This window comes from Xyrauchen texanus, chromosome 22, assembly GCF_025860055.1.
Source record: "Xyrauchen texanus isolate HMW12.3.18 chromosome 22, RBS_HiC_50CHRs, whole genome shotgun sequence".
NCBI classification, from domain to species: domain Eukaryota; kingdom Metazoa; phylum Chordata; class Actinopteri; order Cypriniformes; family Catostomidae; genus Xyrauchen; species Xyrauchen texanus.
In genome coordinates, this window is record NC_068297.1 from 6,421,798 (window position 1) to 6,437,048 (window position 15,251).

Sequence of the window (15,251 nt, forward strand, 5' to 3'; positions counted from 1 at the left end):
CTCGTGTTCCTACCACAAAGACTTTAAAGGGATAGTTCAACCAAAAATTTACTTTCATGCATGTTTTTCCAAACATGTGACTTTCGTATGTGGAACCCAAAAAGGAGATGTCAGGCAATCTCAATCACCATTCACTTGTGCACATTGCATATTTGTTTTTTCCATACAGTGAAAGTAAAGGGTAACTGAGGCTGTCATTCTGCCCAACAAGCCCTTTTTGTGTTCCACTGAGGAAAGAAAGTCATACAAGTTTTAAAGAACATGAGCATGAATTTTCATTTTTGGGTGAACTATGCCTTTAGATATAGCACAAGAGCTGTATAGACTTCTTTTATGATTTTAAGGGTTTTTGTCCTTCCTATGTATTGGTTTATGGAAATGAGCTGTGTGTAGCTGTCTTCAAAATTCTCCTTTAGTGTTCCACAGAAAGAAAAATAACTGTACATCTTTGTATAATGTTAGAATGTTCATTGTTTGGGTGAACTACTCCTTTAATAATGTGGCTTTGGGTATTATACAGTGTAATTACACATCCATCAGTATCGTGCCTCTGCATACTTGCTTTTGAATGCATAATGAAACACGCTATCAAGCTACATAAGGAAAAGAAGACACAGAGTTTGTGTATAGAGAGAAAGTGATTAGAAAAACGACAGCAAAAGAGATCAGATCAATGGAATTCTTTTGATATTAAACTCCATAACAACACACAATGACATAAAACTCCCTCTTGTTGTACTAAACACCCAGCCATATTCACATCCTGTGCTTCAGCACTGTATACAAAGGCCCAATCATCATGAGCTCTACTCCTCTACTGTTCTTCCCTTTTTCCTGTGTTCTACCACACATCTTACCCTTGGAGTGACCCTGCATGCCGCCCATGCATGCACCACAAACCATGACCCCTGACCTCAGCAACAGGAAGTGGTCAAAGCAGCTGGTCTGTCACTGGCTGTGTTCGAAACCTAAGTCAGCGACTTAACAGGTCACAATTAATGATCTAAAACAAATGTTTTTGAGCTTTAAAGATAACCAAGCTAATATTTAGAGACTACAATGCTTTATTTCTCAGTAGAGTCGAAAAACATGTACAGTAATTAATTATCGAAACTTTTCAACCACTCCTCCAGAAACTATTTTCATTCTTTCCACTGTCTAGACCAACACAAAACCATCTAAAACCAGTCTAGACCACCATGGATTCTTCTGTATACTGCCTGCAAAAGCAAAATTTTTCAACATTAGAACACAACCATTGTGGCTGTACAGACAGCCTGTTTTACAGCCTTGCTTATTTGTCTCTCTCCAGGAGGTACCACATGCCCGTCTGACTGTCTCTCCAATCAGCTATATCAGCAGGGTGAGGTGAGGGCGTTTGGCCGGAAGGCAAGTCTACTTTCAGTGCAGCCCAACTGTGTCCACACTAAATCACTGATACTGTGATACAATACCAAAACTGATTCACATGCACAATACTGATATCGTTGGGCATGGCATGACTGTGCAGCACATTGTTGTTGTTGCCAGTGGTTTCAACCTCCATTTACAAACATCACCGAAATCTAATCATGGAGTATCATGTGGAAACAGCGCTCAATTACGGCTGTTTTCGCAAAAGATGAGGCAGTTCTTTCCAACACAGCAATTTGAGATTCGACCGCTGCCTGTACACAAGCTCACATCTGTCACGCCTCAAGTGAACACTAAGTCTGCATATGCAACTTCAAAAATTAAAAATGGTTGTAATACTTTCTTGGAACAGCTTTTGAGAAATTAAAATCATAGTTGAGTCATACGCAGCTGAAAACATTTGATAATATTAATGGGCAAGTTCAGCCAAAAATGAACGTCATCATTTACTCACCCTCGTGGTTTTCCAAACCCATATCACTTTCTTTATTCCATAAATCACAATAGGAGTTATCTAGCACAGAGGTTTTCAAACTGGGGTCCAGGGAACCCCAGGGAGCCACAAAGGGATGCTAGGGGGTCCGTAAAACAATTCCAGAGAATTTTTTTTTTTAATTATGTAAAGATTTACATAAATAACAAAGACATAAATAAATAAACTTTTATTTATTCATGCAGAATTGTACAATTATTACCAGTAGCATTCAGCTCTCTTAAGACTAAAAATAAATTTCATTTTAATTTAAATACAAATATATTTAATGAGGTTTATCCAGTAACGTATTTGGCTTTCAATGTATTAAATGTATTAAATATTTTCCATATAATATATTTTTATTTTGCTTAGTACAATACGAAATACTGTACAATTATTTACTATTGCAAACAACATTATGTCTTTATATTACCAAGCTTACTATTATTCTCATTCAATACAAATCTGTCTTTATATATGAAAATATTTAGCTGCCTTTATATTTTATAAAGGGGGTCCCTTGCAAGGGGATCCTCATATTTGGTGGTCCTTGACATTCAAAAAGTTTTAAAACCCCTGATCTAGCAGAATGTTAGCCTCAGTCACCATTCACTTTCATTGTTTGGAAAAAAGATGGAATGAAAGTGAATGGTGACTGAGTTAAGATTGTGCATCTGAGCTAACATCTTTTCAGATAGAAAGGCATATGGGTGAATAAATGATCACAAATGTTATTTTTTTTAACATTAAAAAAAAAAGACACATTAGCTTAACTATTATAATGTGCTTTAGCAAAAAAGAAAAAGTCAGGCTTTATTTAATCTAAAATACACAAAGAAGACTAATGTCCACAAGTTTTGCAACTCTATACTGATTTTTTCATGACCTCCTTAAAGCAGAGGTGGACAAAAAAAAATCACACTATGCCAGAATACATACAGAAACAACATTAACAGCTGTCCCATTAACCCTCATTCTTATCAGCTTGGGACAATATATCGGATATTCTTAGCATTCACGTCCCATTTTATTCCACATACTGATTTTTAGATAAGCCTTTCTGTTATGATTACCCTTAAAAGTAATGCAGTAACAAATGTCAGGTCACTCTTTTACTGTACAGGCCACATATTTGACGTTGGAAGGGCGAGCTCGTGGGAAACTTTTTGCCTTGTGGTTATACTGTAACTCGCTCCCTTTACAGTGAAGCGGTTTCTGCAGGGGATTGACCACAGCAGCACATCAATGGCGTCTCAGCTTGGAATGCACATGAAGCGAAAGAGGGGGGAGCATGTCTTCTAAGAAGACATACCACAGATGTGGCCTACACATGCAAGGAGAGAAGCCTTCCCTAAAGTTGTTTGGACATTCATGCCTTTTTGGGTTTAATCTGTATTTTGGACACTTAAACAGATGAGATACATACAGATTTCAGGGTTTGTTAAGCTAACTTATTATTTATTTTAGAAGAAATAATTTATTGGTAGTGACTTAACCTTTAAAAATCTAAACTTTAAAAGGTCACCTGTGCAGTTTAATATGGAGCGATATGCATATAAGTAAGCCATGCATAGGTTAATTCTACGAAAATTGTAAACACTGTGGCTGCTATCGACCAATAGGGTTCGTTTTAGACAGGAATATCTCTTGACCAACCAATGAAAGACAGGGGTGCATTCAGGAAATCTGTTTTTGATATTCTATTTGGTGGGTCAATGACGTCACACTCGTTTTTGTGTCCAGATCTATCTAATTATTCAAAAATATATTAAAAAAGAAATTCATGCAAAAGAATGACTAAATTAATTTAAATTAAAATCATTTTCATTTTTTTTTTTCTGGGGCCCAAAGCAAAATTCTTGAAATTCTTTAAAAAAAATTTTAGTGGGTACAGTGCAGAATAATCTATTATTATACATCTTTAAAAAAAAAAAAAAAGCAGTGAAACTATTTTGTTTTAAAATATGACTGATGAAAATGAAAATTCTGTCATAATTTACTCACCCTCATGTCAATCCGATTTTTCCCTCCTGCTGACACAAAAATTAGAAACTTTAAAAACTGTCCCATTTGCTGGTTTCATTACAATGGCAGTTGATAGTTACTTTTTACTTTAAAGTTTAAAAAAGGAGCAAAAAATGTATTAGAAGTAGTCCATGCAACTCATGCATCATATTCCAAATCTTCTGAAGGCGTACAATATGTGTTGATGAGAAACAAGCCCAAATATAAGGTATTTTTCTCTGAAAATCTTGACTTCCTGTGCACGTCCATGATTGAAAATCAAAAGTAAAAACAGCTCAAGTTGTCTTGACTTCAATTCTCTTTTTGCCAAAACCTTTCGTTTATAATGCATGAGACGAATGGACTAGTGTTATGACACTTTGGGTAATCGTGATGCTAAAGTGAGTCACTATAAACTGCCATTGTATTGAAATCAGAAGAAAGTCATAAGGGGTTGGAATGAAATGAGGGTAAATAATGACACAATTAAAAATTTTGGGTGAACTATCCCTTTAACTTTTTTTACTTAAATGTTATGGTAATGGGACTGTTAAGAAGCTGTTGTATACACTTTCTTTAGAAAATGAAAAAATCTGAAGTTTGGCTGATATATGTTGCTGTCCTTTCCACATTACAAAGAACTGTATGTCTTCAATAGCTTGTATAACAATTCAAGCTAAAGTGAGCCTTAAAATAATGTTTAGACATGCCAGTCTTTTTACAGCTACTGCTCAATCACGACTGTAGCAGTGTAACAAAGAGAAGTTGAAATATTTATTGCATATATATGACTCTATATTAAACATTCTTTAGAAAATTAAGATAATCTAACTGTAATCACTGCTGTAAAACCAAATTAAGCACAGAGAGCAAGCAAAGCTAATAGGTCTACTACAACTGCTTGTCTTCCAGAAGCAATCATTCATGACTGACATTTTGGCATGTCCGAGTATCTGCTATTATTCAATGCTACTTTCTCCCATGTCAAACACAAACTTGTTCACAGGAAGCACTTTGCATATTAGAGGTGCTTCCAGAACGAGATATCTACTACAGGACGTTCCTCTCGGTGTGAAGGGGCCACTGTATGAATGTGGGTTTCCTGCCTGCCTGTGAGGGTGTGGGGTGGTCTGGATCAGCCCGAGACTGACAGGCACCGCCACAGGCAGCTCTTGGCTTCACATGCACTGACACATCTTCAAAAAGCCCAGGTCAAGGGCCAGGAACTTTCCTTTCATTGAGGGTTTACTTAAACCCTCTAGTGACACCAGGACAAATAGCAAAATACAACAGCTAGCATGTACTAAGGATGATTCGCCATCAAATAAGACCTGACAGATTAAAAAAGGGACAAACAGTGGCCTCTAAAGCAAGGAGCATGAACGAAGAATGGATGAATGAGCACTAAAAAGCAGTGGTTCTCAAACGGTTTTGCTTCAGGACATCAAGTGGGGAACCAACACGGCTCCAAAAGTTGTTTCATTTTACCCTGTGTTTTTTGTTCTTGGTTTTGAGACATATATGACTTCTCGTAAAAAGAGGCATAATAGGTCTCCTTTAAAAAAATATATAAGTAAGGGATAATGTACATTCAGCCGGCTGTTATCGCAAAATAAACCCCGACAGGGTGTTCATGCTGATCATCTTTTATGAGCCTGAAGGGGTTAATTTTGCAATAACAACTGGCTTCACTGCTACAAACCAAATAAATAAATACATGAACACAAAATATTTATTATTACAAGACTTCTTTTTTAGATTAGATTAGATTCAACTTTATTGTCATTGTGCCAAATACAAGTACAGAGCAATGCAATGCAGTTAACATCTAACCAGAAGTGCAAATAGCAATATGTATATATATATATATATATATATATATATATATATATATATATATATAATATGTAAGTATATACAATATGGGTTTTTGAGTGCAAAGTTATGATGTAGAGACGCAGAGACCAGCTCAATGCAAATGTCTATAATACAGTACAAGGTGCAAATGAAGAAGCATAAACTGAAGGTGCATTGTACAGAATGAGGTATAAATATGTAAATGTGTAAATATATGTATATGGCCGGTGGCCATAACAGTGCAAGCGACATCAGAAGGTAGAAGTTATGTGCAAGAAATGTGCAAGGGAATGTGCAGAAAAAAAAATCTATAAAAAAATATGTAGTTCGGGTGGGATGTAATGTTCAGCGCCTGAGCTTAGAGTTCAGTAGGCTGACAGCTGATGGAAAGAAACTGTTCCTGAGTCTGCTGGTGCGACAGACTCCTATAGCGTCTCCCAGATGGGAGAGGAGTAAACAGACTGTGGTTGGGGTGAGAGGTGTCTTTGATAATGCTTCTCACCCTCCTTAGGCAGCATTTATTGTGAATGTCTTTGATGGAGGGTAGCTGGACACCAGTGATGTATCGGGCAGTTTTCACCACCCGTTGGAGTGCCTTCTGATCTGAGACAGTGCAGTTGCCATTCCACACTGCAGTTTGTTAAGACACTTTCAATAGCCCAGCGGTAAAAGTTCAGCAGGATGTGGGGGGACAGGTGAGCTTTCCTTAGCTTCCTAAGGAAATGTGCCTTTTTGATCAGAGTGGAGGTGTTGTAGGTCCAGGAAAGATCCTCAGAGATATGGACACCCACGAACTTGAAGCTCATCACACACGCCACTTCGTCCCCATCAATGTAGATGGGAGTGTGTGTGTGTGTGTGTGCCTTTCCTAGTCCACCGGTAGTCCACAATCAGTTGGAGAGCACAGAGACTCTTGGTCTTCTGGGTGTTGAGTGTGAGATTGTTGTTGGCACACCATACTACCAGGTGCTATACCTCTTCCCTGTAGGCCGTCTCATCGTCGCCGCTGATCAGGCCTACCACCGTGGTGTCATCTGCAAACTTGATTATGGAGTTGGAGACATGCTCAGGTATGCAGTCGAGGGTGAAGAGGGATTAGAGGATTGGACTCAGCACACAGCCCTGTGGTGCACCAGTGTTCAAAGTGAGGGTGGAGGATTTGTGGTTGCTTATCCTAACAGACTGTGGTCTGTTAGTGAGAAAGTCCAAGGTCCAGTTGCAGAGGGAGGGGCTGATGCCAAGATCAGTGAGCTTGGAGATCAGCTTGGATGGGATCACAGTATTGAAGGCAGAACTGAAATCAATGAATAGCATCCTGACATACATGTTATTTTTGTACAAGTGAGTCAGGGGTGAAGAGCTGAGGCGATAGCATCCTCAGTTGACCTGTTGGGTTTGTAGGCGAACTGTTGGGGGCAGACATGTTTTCAAGTGGGAGAGCACCAGCCTCTCAAAACACTTTGCTATGATGGGAGTAAGAGCATGTTTTGGTACTGGTACAATGGTGGCTGTTTTGAAGCAGGTGGGGACAATGGCCTGGGCCAACGGGAGGTTGAAAATGTAATGTCTTTATTTAATCTAAGTCAGTGATTTGATACAGCCCGCCAATCACTTTTATCTGACATTCCAAATTATTTTTGGAAAATCACAGTAAACTTCCAAACGCACTCTGAGCAAAACTCAGCGGTGAATTTTACAACACTCAACATGTGCAACAGCATCGGCGCTCATCAAGCTATCCATGCTCCAGTTCCGGAGGTTAAGCTTGTCTGGACATAGTTCAGTTTCACTCTTCTCCAAAACATAATCCAGAAACTTTTGGGTTTTTTCTACATCGTTCTCAAACATGAACATCATAAAATTTGCTAAATTAAACTCATAAAAATGACTAATGAACAAAGTCATTCCTTTACAGCTCCCCATTAGTCTTTGGTGTATTGCAAAAAATAGATCAAAGGAAAACACATTTTTCATTATCCAGTTAAGAGGGCTCTTAAATTCTGCCAGTATCTTATCGGCCCTGTGGGCATAGTGATACTAACAAAGCTTTGAACACTGTCACTTTGCGGAGGTGTCCTGTTTGGGAAAAAATCTGATAGCTGTATCTGACAGACCACATTCTCAAATTCAGACAGCATCCCCACAGACTGTCTAAAGCGTATTGCCCACAAAATTGGCAAAATCATCAGAGATTGTGGTCTCTTCCTGACTTAGTGGGTAGACCTTGACCAGAATAAGCTATTATGTGGGCCAGACTTTATGCAGAATGTTGAAATTACCTTTCACTATGCCTTAACCTCAGTAGAAGTAAACTATTCAATTAATAAGTCAATGGAGCTAATCCAAAGCTATGACATTTTATATTATTCTGCCAGATCCAAATTACTAGTCGCCTCAAGAAAACTACATGCCAGCACAGTTCAGTTGTCTGTCAGCATTAACATTTTTAGGAAATATATGAAAGATGGCCCTTGTCAATGTGGACGTCCTGTCTTAAGTGCATGAACCAAAGCTTGTCTAGCATAATTTCCTGGACAGCAGAGGATACAAAATTCAGGCTTGGACTTTTGACTTCTGGTTTGGCAGAAAAGGGCCCAATTTTAGGACTGCATGTGTAAATCATCGGAATTTACTTCTAAAATGTAGGGACACCAAAGCACAACCCAAACCATGTCTCCATCTCTGGCTGTAAAACCGTAAGAGCTTACAACGTTAATATTAACAAACAGACAATCATTTATGCGCATAAAATGGACATTCAACAAGATGTATTTTAATTAATAATAAACTCACAATTCTCTCTTTAACAAAAAGATATGCTCAGGTGTTATTGTTTGTATAGTATTGTACCTTACATACTTCTGAAATATGATGTCATGGGAACTAATCAGTTCAATGGGTTCATCAGGGCTGGACTGTCCCTTCAAGAGTGGCTTAAGAATATTTTCATTGCACCTGACCTTAGATCTTTCATGTGCCTTGACTCTCTAGATAGAATTATAAGGTATAAAATAGGATTAAAAATATAGATTGCCTTATTATTTGTCCTGATAAAGAGGTTTACAGAAGAACTTAAAGGAATATTCTGGCTTCAATACAAATAAATTTGTAATCAAAAATGAATTTTTTTAAACAAAACAAAACAAGTCGAGGTTACAATTTTTTAAGGATTTAAAGGCAGAAATGTGAAGCTTATGGTATAATAGAAGCCATTACTGATCCCTTTAAAGTTGTGTATTATTTAAGCTGTAAAGATGTTTCAATCGTCGTTTTTACGGGTGTTTAGGGTTTACACTGTTATGTTGTCATGAGAACGAAGTTGTGAAATTGTATATAACTTTACACAGGAAAGGTTAGTAAGTGATTTTATCATACTAAAATCATGTTTTCAAGCACATTTTGAAACAGGGAGTATTTAAAAGCTTATAGAATGGCCTCATTCACTTCCATTGTAAGTGCCTCAGAGTATTTTATTTATTTAGTTATTTTTTAAGAAAAGGAGGGTGTGGTAGGTTGGAGTGCGGGTCCGGGCCGTGATGCTGCACACCCGGCCCTTAATCCCTTAATCAGGCTGATCAAGCCCGAGAGGTATAAAGGCGACTGGAGGCAGCAGCTCGAGGGAGAGAGAATTACAGGCAGCTGCCCTTTATGTTTTATGTTTGTGTCTTTTTGTTTAAGTTTATTATTAAACTATATTTATATTGTCAAACTTAAAATAAAGTTTAATGATATACTTAAACAAAAACACACAAACATAAACACAGACAGGGCAGCTGCCCATAGTTCTCTCTCTCGAACTGCCGTCTCCGGTCGCCGTTATCCCTCGCTCTCCTCATCAGGCTGATTGGGGACCGGGCATGCGTCATTCTGGCATGTTTGTCCAGGAAGACACTAGCAACTCATGGGCAGAGATGGCTTTTGTAAAATATGATGTCATTTGATGAAATAAAATTAATTTTTAGGCTTCTTCCAAGTAACCATTCCAAACTCACCCATCCATCGATTACATTCAAAGCTGATTAACTTTTGCCATTCCCACACAGATGCAGGGCAAAGTTCACATCTGATTTAACAAAGCTGGATTTTGTTGGATTTGAGAGAGTTCAATTTCAAGACATTAAAACCTGTTCAACAGTGCATGTTAAGAATAATGGTCCAAATCATTAGTTATTCCTTCATACGTAGGTGGTAACACTTGACTCATTACTTAAGGGTTACCCCCCCACACAAATTAATTCCCACCAAGAACCCATGCATGATCTTGTTCACAATAAAAACATAATCATTAACATTTTAGACACATTTTAATTTATTGATTAATAATTAATTAGTAGTTATATTAAATTAGTCATAGTTAGTTAATAGTTCTCAATTAAGCAGATCAAATTCAGTAATTATTAATGACCTATCAGTGAACTACCTCAGTCATCAGTTTGCTATTACTTACTGATTAGTTAATCATGTTTCCATATTAGTTAATTGTAGTAACTAAAGTGTTAATGTAGTACTACTCATTTGTCCTGCATTAAATCCTACATAGTTACCTATTAATGATGGACCATTATTATAAAGTTGTGGAGCGGAGGGGGGCGGGGCCGGTCGGAATATCGCGCGCCCGGTCCCCAATCAGCCTGATGAGGCGCGCGAGGGATAAAGGCGGCCGGTGACGATTGTTCGAGAGAGAGAGAATTACGGACATGTCCGTCATGTGTGTTGTGTTGTCTTTTAAGTTTTCCATTAAACTATGATTTATATCGTCAAGCCGGTTCTCGCCTCCTCCTTTCCCATCCTTTAACTGTGTTACAAAAGTGTCACTGAAAATTAATATACAACAAGGCTGAGTGCATAGTATATTTTGTAAGTGCATAGTACTTAGTGTGTCGTTTAAGACACAGCTTCTGTTTTAGCTATGTAGCATGTACTTTAGGGGACATATTTTGTGGTTTTGTGCTTGTGGCCACACAACCAGATGGTATGAATGCATTAGATGTTAGGCTACACAAGCATGACTCATCATGTGTTATCATCATGATATCATATATCAATAGAGAAGTGTCCAGGAGGAGCTCTGATGATCTATTATCAAGGAGGGGCGTATAGCTATTTTTTGCGCAAAAACACATTTGGTCTGAATGGTCCCTAACATTAGATGCACAGACGAGGATGATGAACTAGATTGATATATTTAAAAGTAACAAAAACAGATCACCTGAAGAGCAGAGTCAGAGTCAGAGTCAAGACCACACCCTTCAAGATCAGCCCAATTCCAGAGCACCTAAAACCAATGAGACCCAGACCAAGGGCATGTTTATGTGGTCTCGGGAGATACCAAGACAACAAGATCAAGACTCCAACTCTGCAAAAAAATAGCTTGGAGCATCTCAGTACCATATTTTTTAAATATGGACCAGTAAATCCTTTCATTTTCAAATGGCAGTCACTAACGCCATTTTTTTTGGCTTTCTTTTTTTTTCTCTATTTTTGAACATGCTGCATGCTCTTAAAGTGCTGGATTTTGTAGACAAATGCAGAAAGAAAGAAAAGAAAACAGCATATTAGAAGGTGTATTCCAACACGCAAAAAACTGGCAGCGATTCTTGCCAAATGCTTACAATTATAGGAAAGAGGTGAGTTAAGTGCTCGTTTTGGCAGCTGCAGATCCAGTTCTTGCAAAGTTCATCATTCGGGATCTTTCAGCATATAATTTCTGCTAAATTTTAAGCACATATTCCTTGAAAAAATGTGATTGTGGGCTGTGGTTTTCTCTGGAAATGCACATTTAATGCAAGCAACATAAGTCTGAATCTATCAATTTATTCATTTAGAAGAAAAGAATCCAATATGCTGAGCCACAGGAGAGAAGACAAGTTACACTCATAAAGGCACAATTTCTTCCCTCGATTCATCTCTCTCACACTTTTTTTTTTAGCCCTCCCTAATACTCTCTCTCTCTCCCTAAAACAAACACACAAAATGCTGAATACTTTTTACATCTGTTGCAACTAAAAGTTCAAACAGGCTGCTAATCCCCAGTAACTAGACTCAGGTTTCTCAAGCAGACAGTGCATACTTCAAAACATACTTCATACCACTGGCACAGAGGGTTCTCACATTAAGACCATCACTGTTCACACCCTTTCTACCTAAAATGGTCTTTCTTATCACCTTGACAGGCCATTGGAGGGGAAATCATACCACGTTTCATCATACCACGTTGGTGGAATGACCTTCCCAACTCAATCCGTGAAGCTGACTCACTCTCTAGCTTCAAAAAACGGCTAAAAACACATCTTTTCCAAGAGCACTTAATCAAAAGGATATGGCGTTATTGGCAGTTCCAAGGTGAAATGTCCACTGAGTGGTGCCAAAAGCAAGTCAAATTTGGTCCCAAACAAATGAGGTTTTTACAGTTAATGCTCTTTCGAGTTTTAAATCAACCTACATCTCTACCCTAAACCTTAACCTAACCGATAGTGTTATAAAAGCAAATGTGAAATAACAAATGCAATTTCTGAAACAACCACCAATCATTTGTGGTGCTTCTGTGACACTTTGTCTCATGGGTCATCTCCATGACTCATACCATAGTACTTTGCATGGCTATTTCCATTAGTGGAGCTACTGTGCAAATTGATTGCACTTGAACAAGCTTGTAAATTTACTTGGTTATGTATTGCAAATGTTAAAACATATTGCCTTACAAGTCATGCTCTATAGTAAAAGGGATCTGATGTCATGAGATAACATTGCGAGTTCACAAGAATTGCAATTCACAAAAATGCATAATTCTTTGTCTAAATTGGCTCTTTAATCCCTGTGTGGAAACATATGAATACATTTAGCAACTAATCTTTATTTACTACTTGTTTAGATGGATCTGAGCCCATAAATCAAGACAGCATTGGTGTCCACATGATCCCAAAAGCTCTGTCCAGCAGCATCTGGCCTGCGTGTGTCTATCCACCCATAAGAAAGCATTGCGTCAGTTCAGACATAGGGGGAAGCCCCGTTCCACACGTCAGGGCTGGGACGACCTCTCCCGGTCACACCCAAACAATCACAGTCAAAACAACAATGTCAGAGTTGGCGTGTTCGGCTGCAGGTGAGCAAGAGCGGTGGTATTCATTGAAACGTAGAAGCTGGTGATTGACAGGTAAAGTGATGGAAAAAGGAGCTTTTAGTGTAATTATTACCAGGGTGGTGACAAATATAACCATGCACTCAAAGGCTTTGGAAATCACAGAGGTCTGTCCAACATCACTTCTTTTTAAGCAGAACCTTGCACTCAGTAAGTGATAATTAGCTGTTTGGATGGACAGCATTGTACCTCTTGTCGTTCCACTGTAGGATAATGGGCGTCTGAAGTATTCCATGTAGTCATCTGTGCCACACATTTCAAAGCACATTTGCTTCTTAAAGTTCCCTCAGGTTACATTTATCTCAGTAAATGCATTACAGTCAGTCTGTCTGTCTATCTATCTATCGTCTGTCTCTCTGTCTGTCTGTCTGTCTGTCTATCTATCGTCTGTCTCTCTGTCTGTCTGTCTGTCTGTCTATCTATCTATCGATCTATCTATCTATCTATCGTCTGTCTCTCTGTCTGTCTGTCTGTCTAGTCAATTAAAGTCATGTCAAATTTATTTGTATAGTGCTTTTCGAAACAGCCGTTGTTTCAAAGCAGCTTCACATTAAATTATGTTTATAACAGAAAATGTATGGATATAATGCCAATATAAGTTATTTATGTTTAGATCTATTAGTGGTTAAAATGAGTATACTAAGAGTTGTGAGTCAAAGGATAAACAAAATTATTTTGTATGAAAGTTTTTGTGTTAGAGTCCTTGAAGTCATTCTGAATTATTACAGTATGTCTGTCTGTCTGTCTGTCTGTCTGTCCGTCTGTCTGTCCGTCCGTCCGTCCATCCATCCATCCATCCATCCATCCATTCACCCATCCATCCATCCATCCATCCATTCACCCATCCATCCATTCATCCATCCATTCACCCATCCATCCATCCATTCACCCACCCATCCATCCATCCATCCATCCATCCACCCATTCACCCATCCATCCATCCATTCACCCACCCATCCATCCATCCATCCATCCATTCATCCATCCATTCACCCATCCATCCATCCATTCACCCACCCATCCATCCATCCATCCATCCATCCATCCACCCATTCACCCATCCATCCATCCATCCATACACCCATTCACCCATCCATCCATCCATCCATACACCAATCCATCCATCCATCCATCCAATCTATGTAAGTTTTACAATAAAGCTTTTCAAACGGCTACTTCTTTCTCACATAGTAGTAACAGTAAAATGGCTCAGATTCAGTGGGTCAAAAGAAAGTTTAGATTTGATTTACCTGTGTCTGCTCGCTGCCCGAGCCCCGTTTAAAGGCTGCGTCTGAGTCTGAGTCCCAGCGTACAGGTTATACCGCTGAGGATACGAGGCGCTACAAACATCTCCTGAGAAAAGCGAAAGCAGCATCAACATCAAGGGAGCTGCTCCATCCATCACAGCGCGCATCGATCTCAAACAATGTATAACACTTTAGAACTGATTAGTTAACTCTATTGAGCCTTTATTCCACTAAGATATTGGTTTCACAGTAGTTACAGGAGCTGCTTTACACTCCCAGAAGCTCGTATTATCGATCCATAACACGCGCCTCGAACGCCGCTTCCAGAACTGTTGGATAAATCTCTCAAATCGACGTGTAAATGCGCTTTGCCTCCTCTCGCGCTGATAAAACGACCTAAACTCCCTCGATCCTTCTTTTGAATGGTTAGTAATATTTGTCGGTACATCCAAACATAGCAATCCTAATTGGCTTCCTGAAACCTGGAGGAGATTTCTTGGAAAAGGGATGTAGTTGGAGAGAGGGGAGCCAGTGCGCTCTCTGACGCACACCAACGTCCCCAACACACTCTCTCCTCATCTCCCTCCCTCCGAAAGCTCCTAAAACACTCCCTCCAGTCCACACATAACAGAATCACGGCCATCTATGCATAAAAGCCAGCATTACCACGTGTGTGAATACTAGAAGTAATTATGAAATCTCAGTGACATGGAAAGCAGTGATTGAATCCATGTGCTTTATGTCCCACATCTGATGTGCATTGTGGTAACTTTTGGTGAAGAAAGCAGCTTTTGTGTTTTTGAGAGACCCATTTCACAAAGTTTGATTTCATTGTGTTTTTGTTCTTGTAAAAAAAATCGTAGCATTGTTTCAGACAATTACACTAAATGCAATGGGTGAATCAAAGAAAAGATGTAAAGAACATGACAAGGACATAGTATTTCACCCCAAAATTAAAATAAATAAATAATATATATTTTTTTCAATAATGCTTAAAAAAACAGACATTTAAAGGCATTTCAAAGACAAAAATCAATTTCTGCAATGCAATGCAATGCAAAAAAAAAAAAAAAAAACCTCTAAGCTAAAATAGGCTTTATTTTCTTAATGTGTAATT

General features: G+C 38.6%; 1 protein-coding gene across 1 annotated transcript in view; it reads right to left on the reverse strand.

Annotated features, from left to right (window-relative positions):
- Positions 1 to 14,673, reverse strand: part of LOC127662388 (EMILIN-1-like) — a 42,475-nt gene extending 27,802 nt beyond the window's left edge. The window contains exon 1 of the mRNA XM_052153532.1: positions 14,138 to 14,673. Coding sequence (XP_052009492.1) covers positions 14,138 to 14,301 — 164 coding nt within the window. The 5' untranslated portion in view covers positions 14,302 to 14,673. The remainder of the gene's footprint in view (positions 1 to 14,137) is intronic.
- Positions 14,674 to 15,251: the final 578 nt, after the last annotated feature.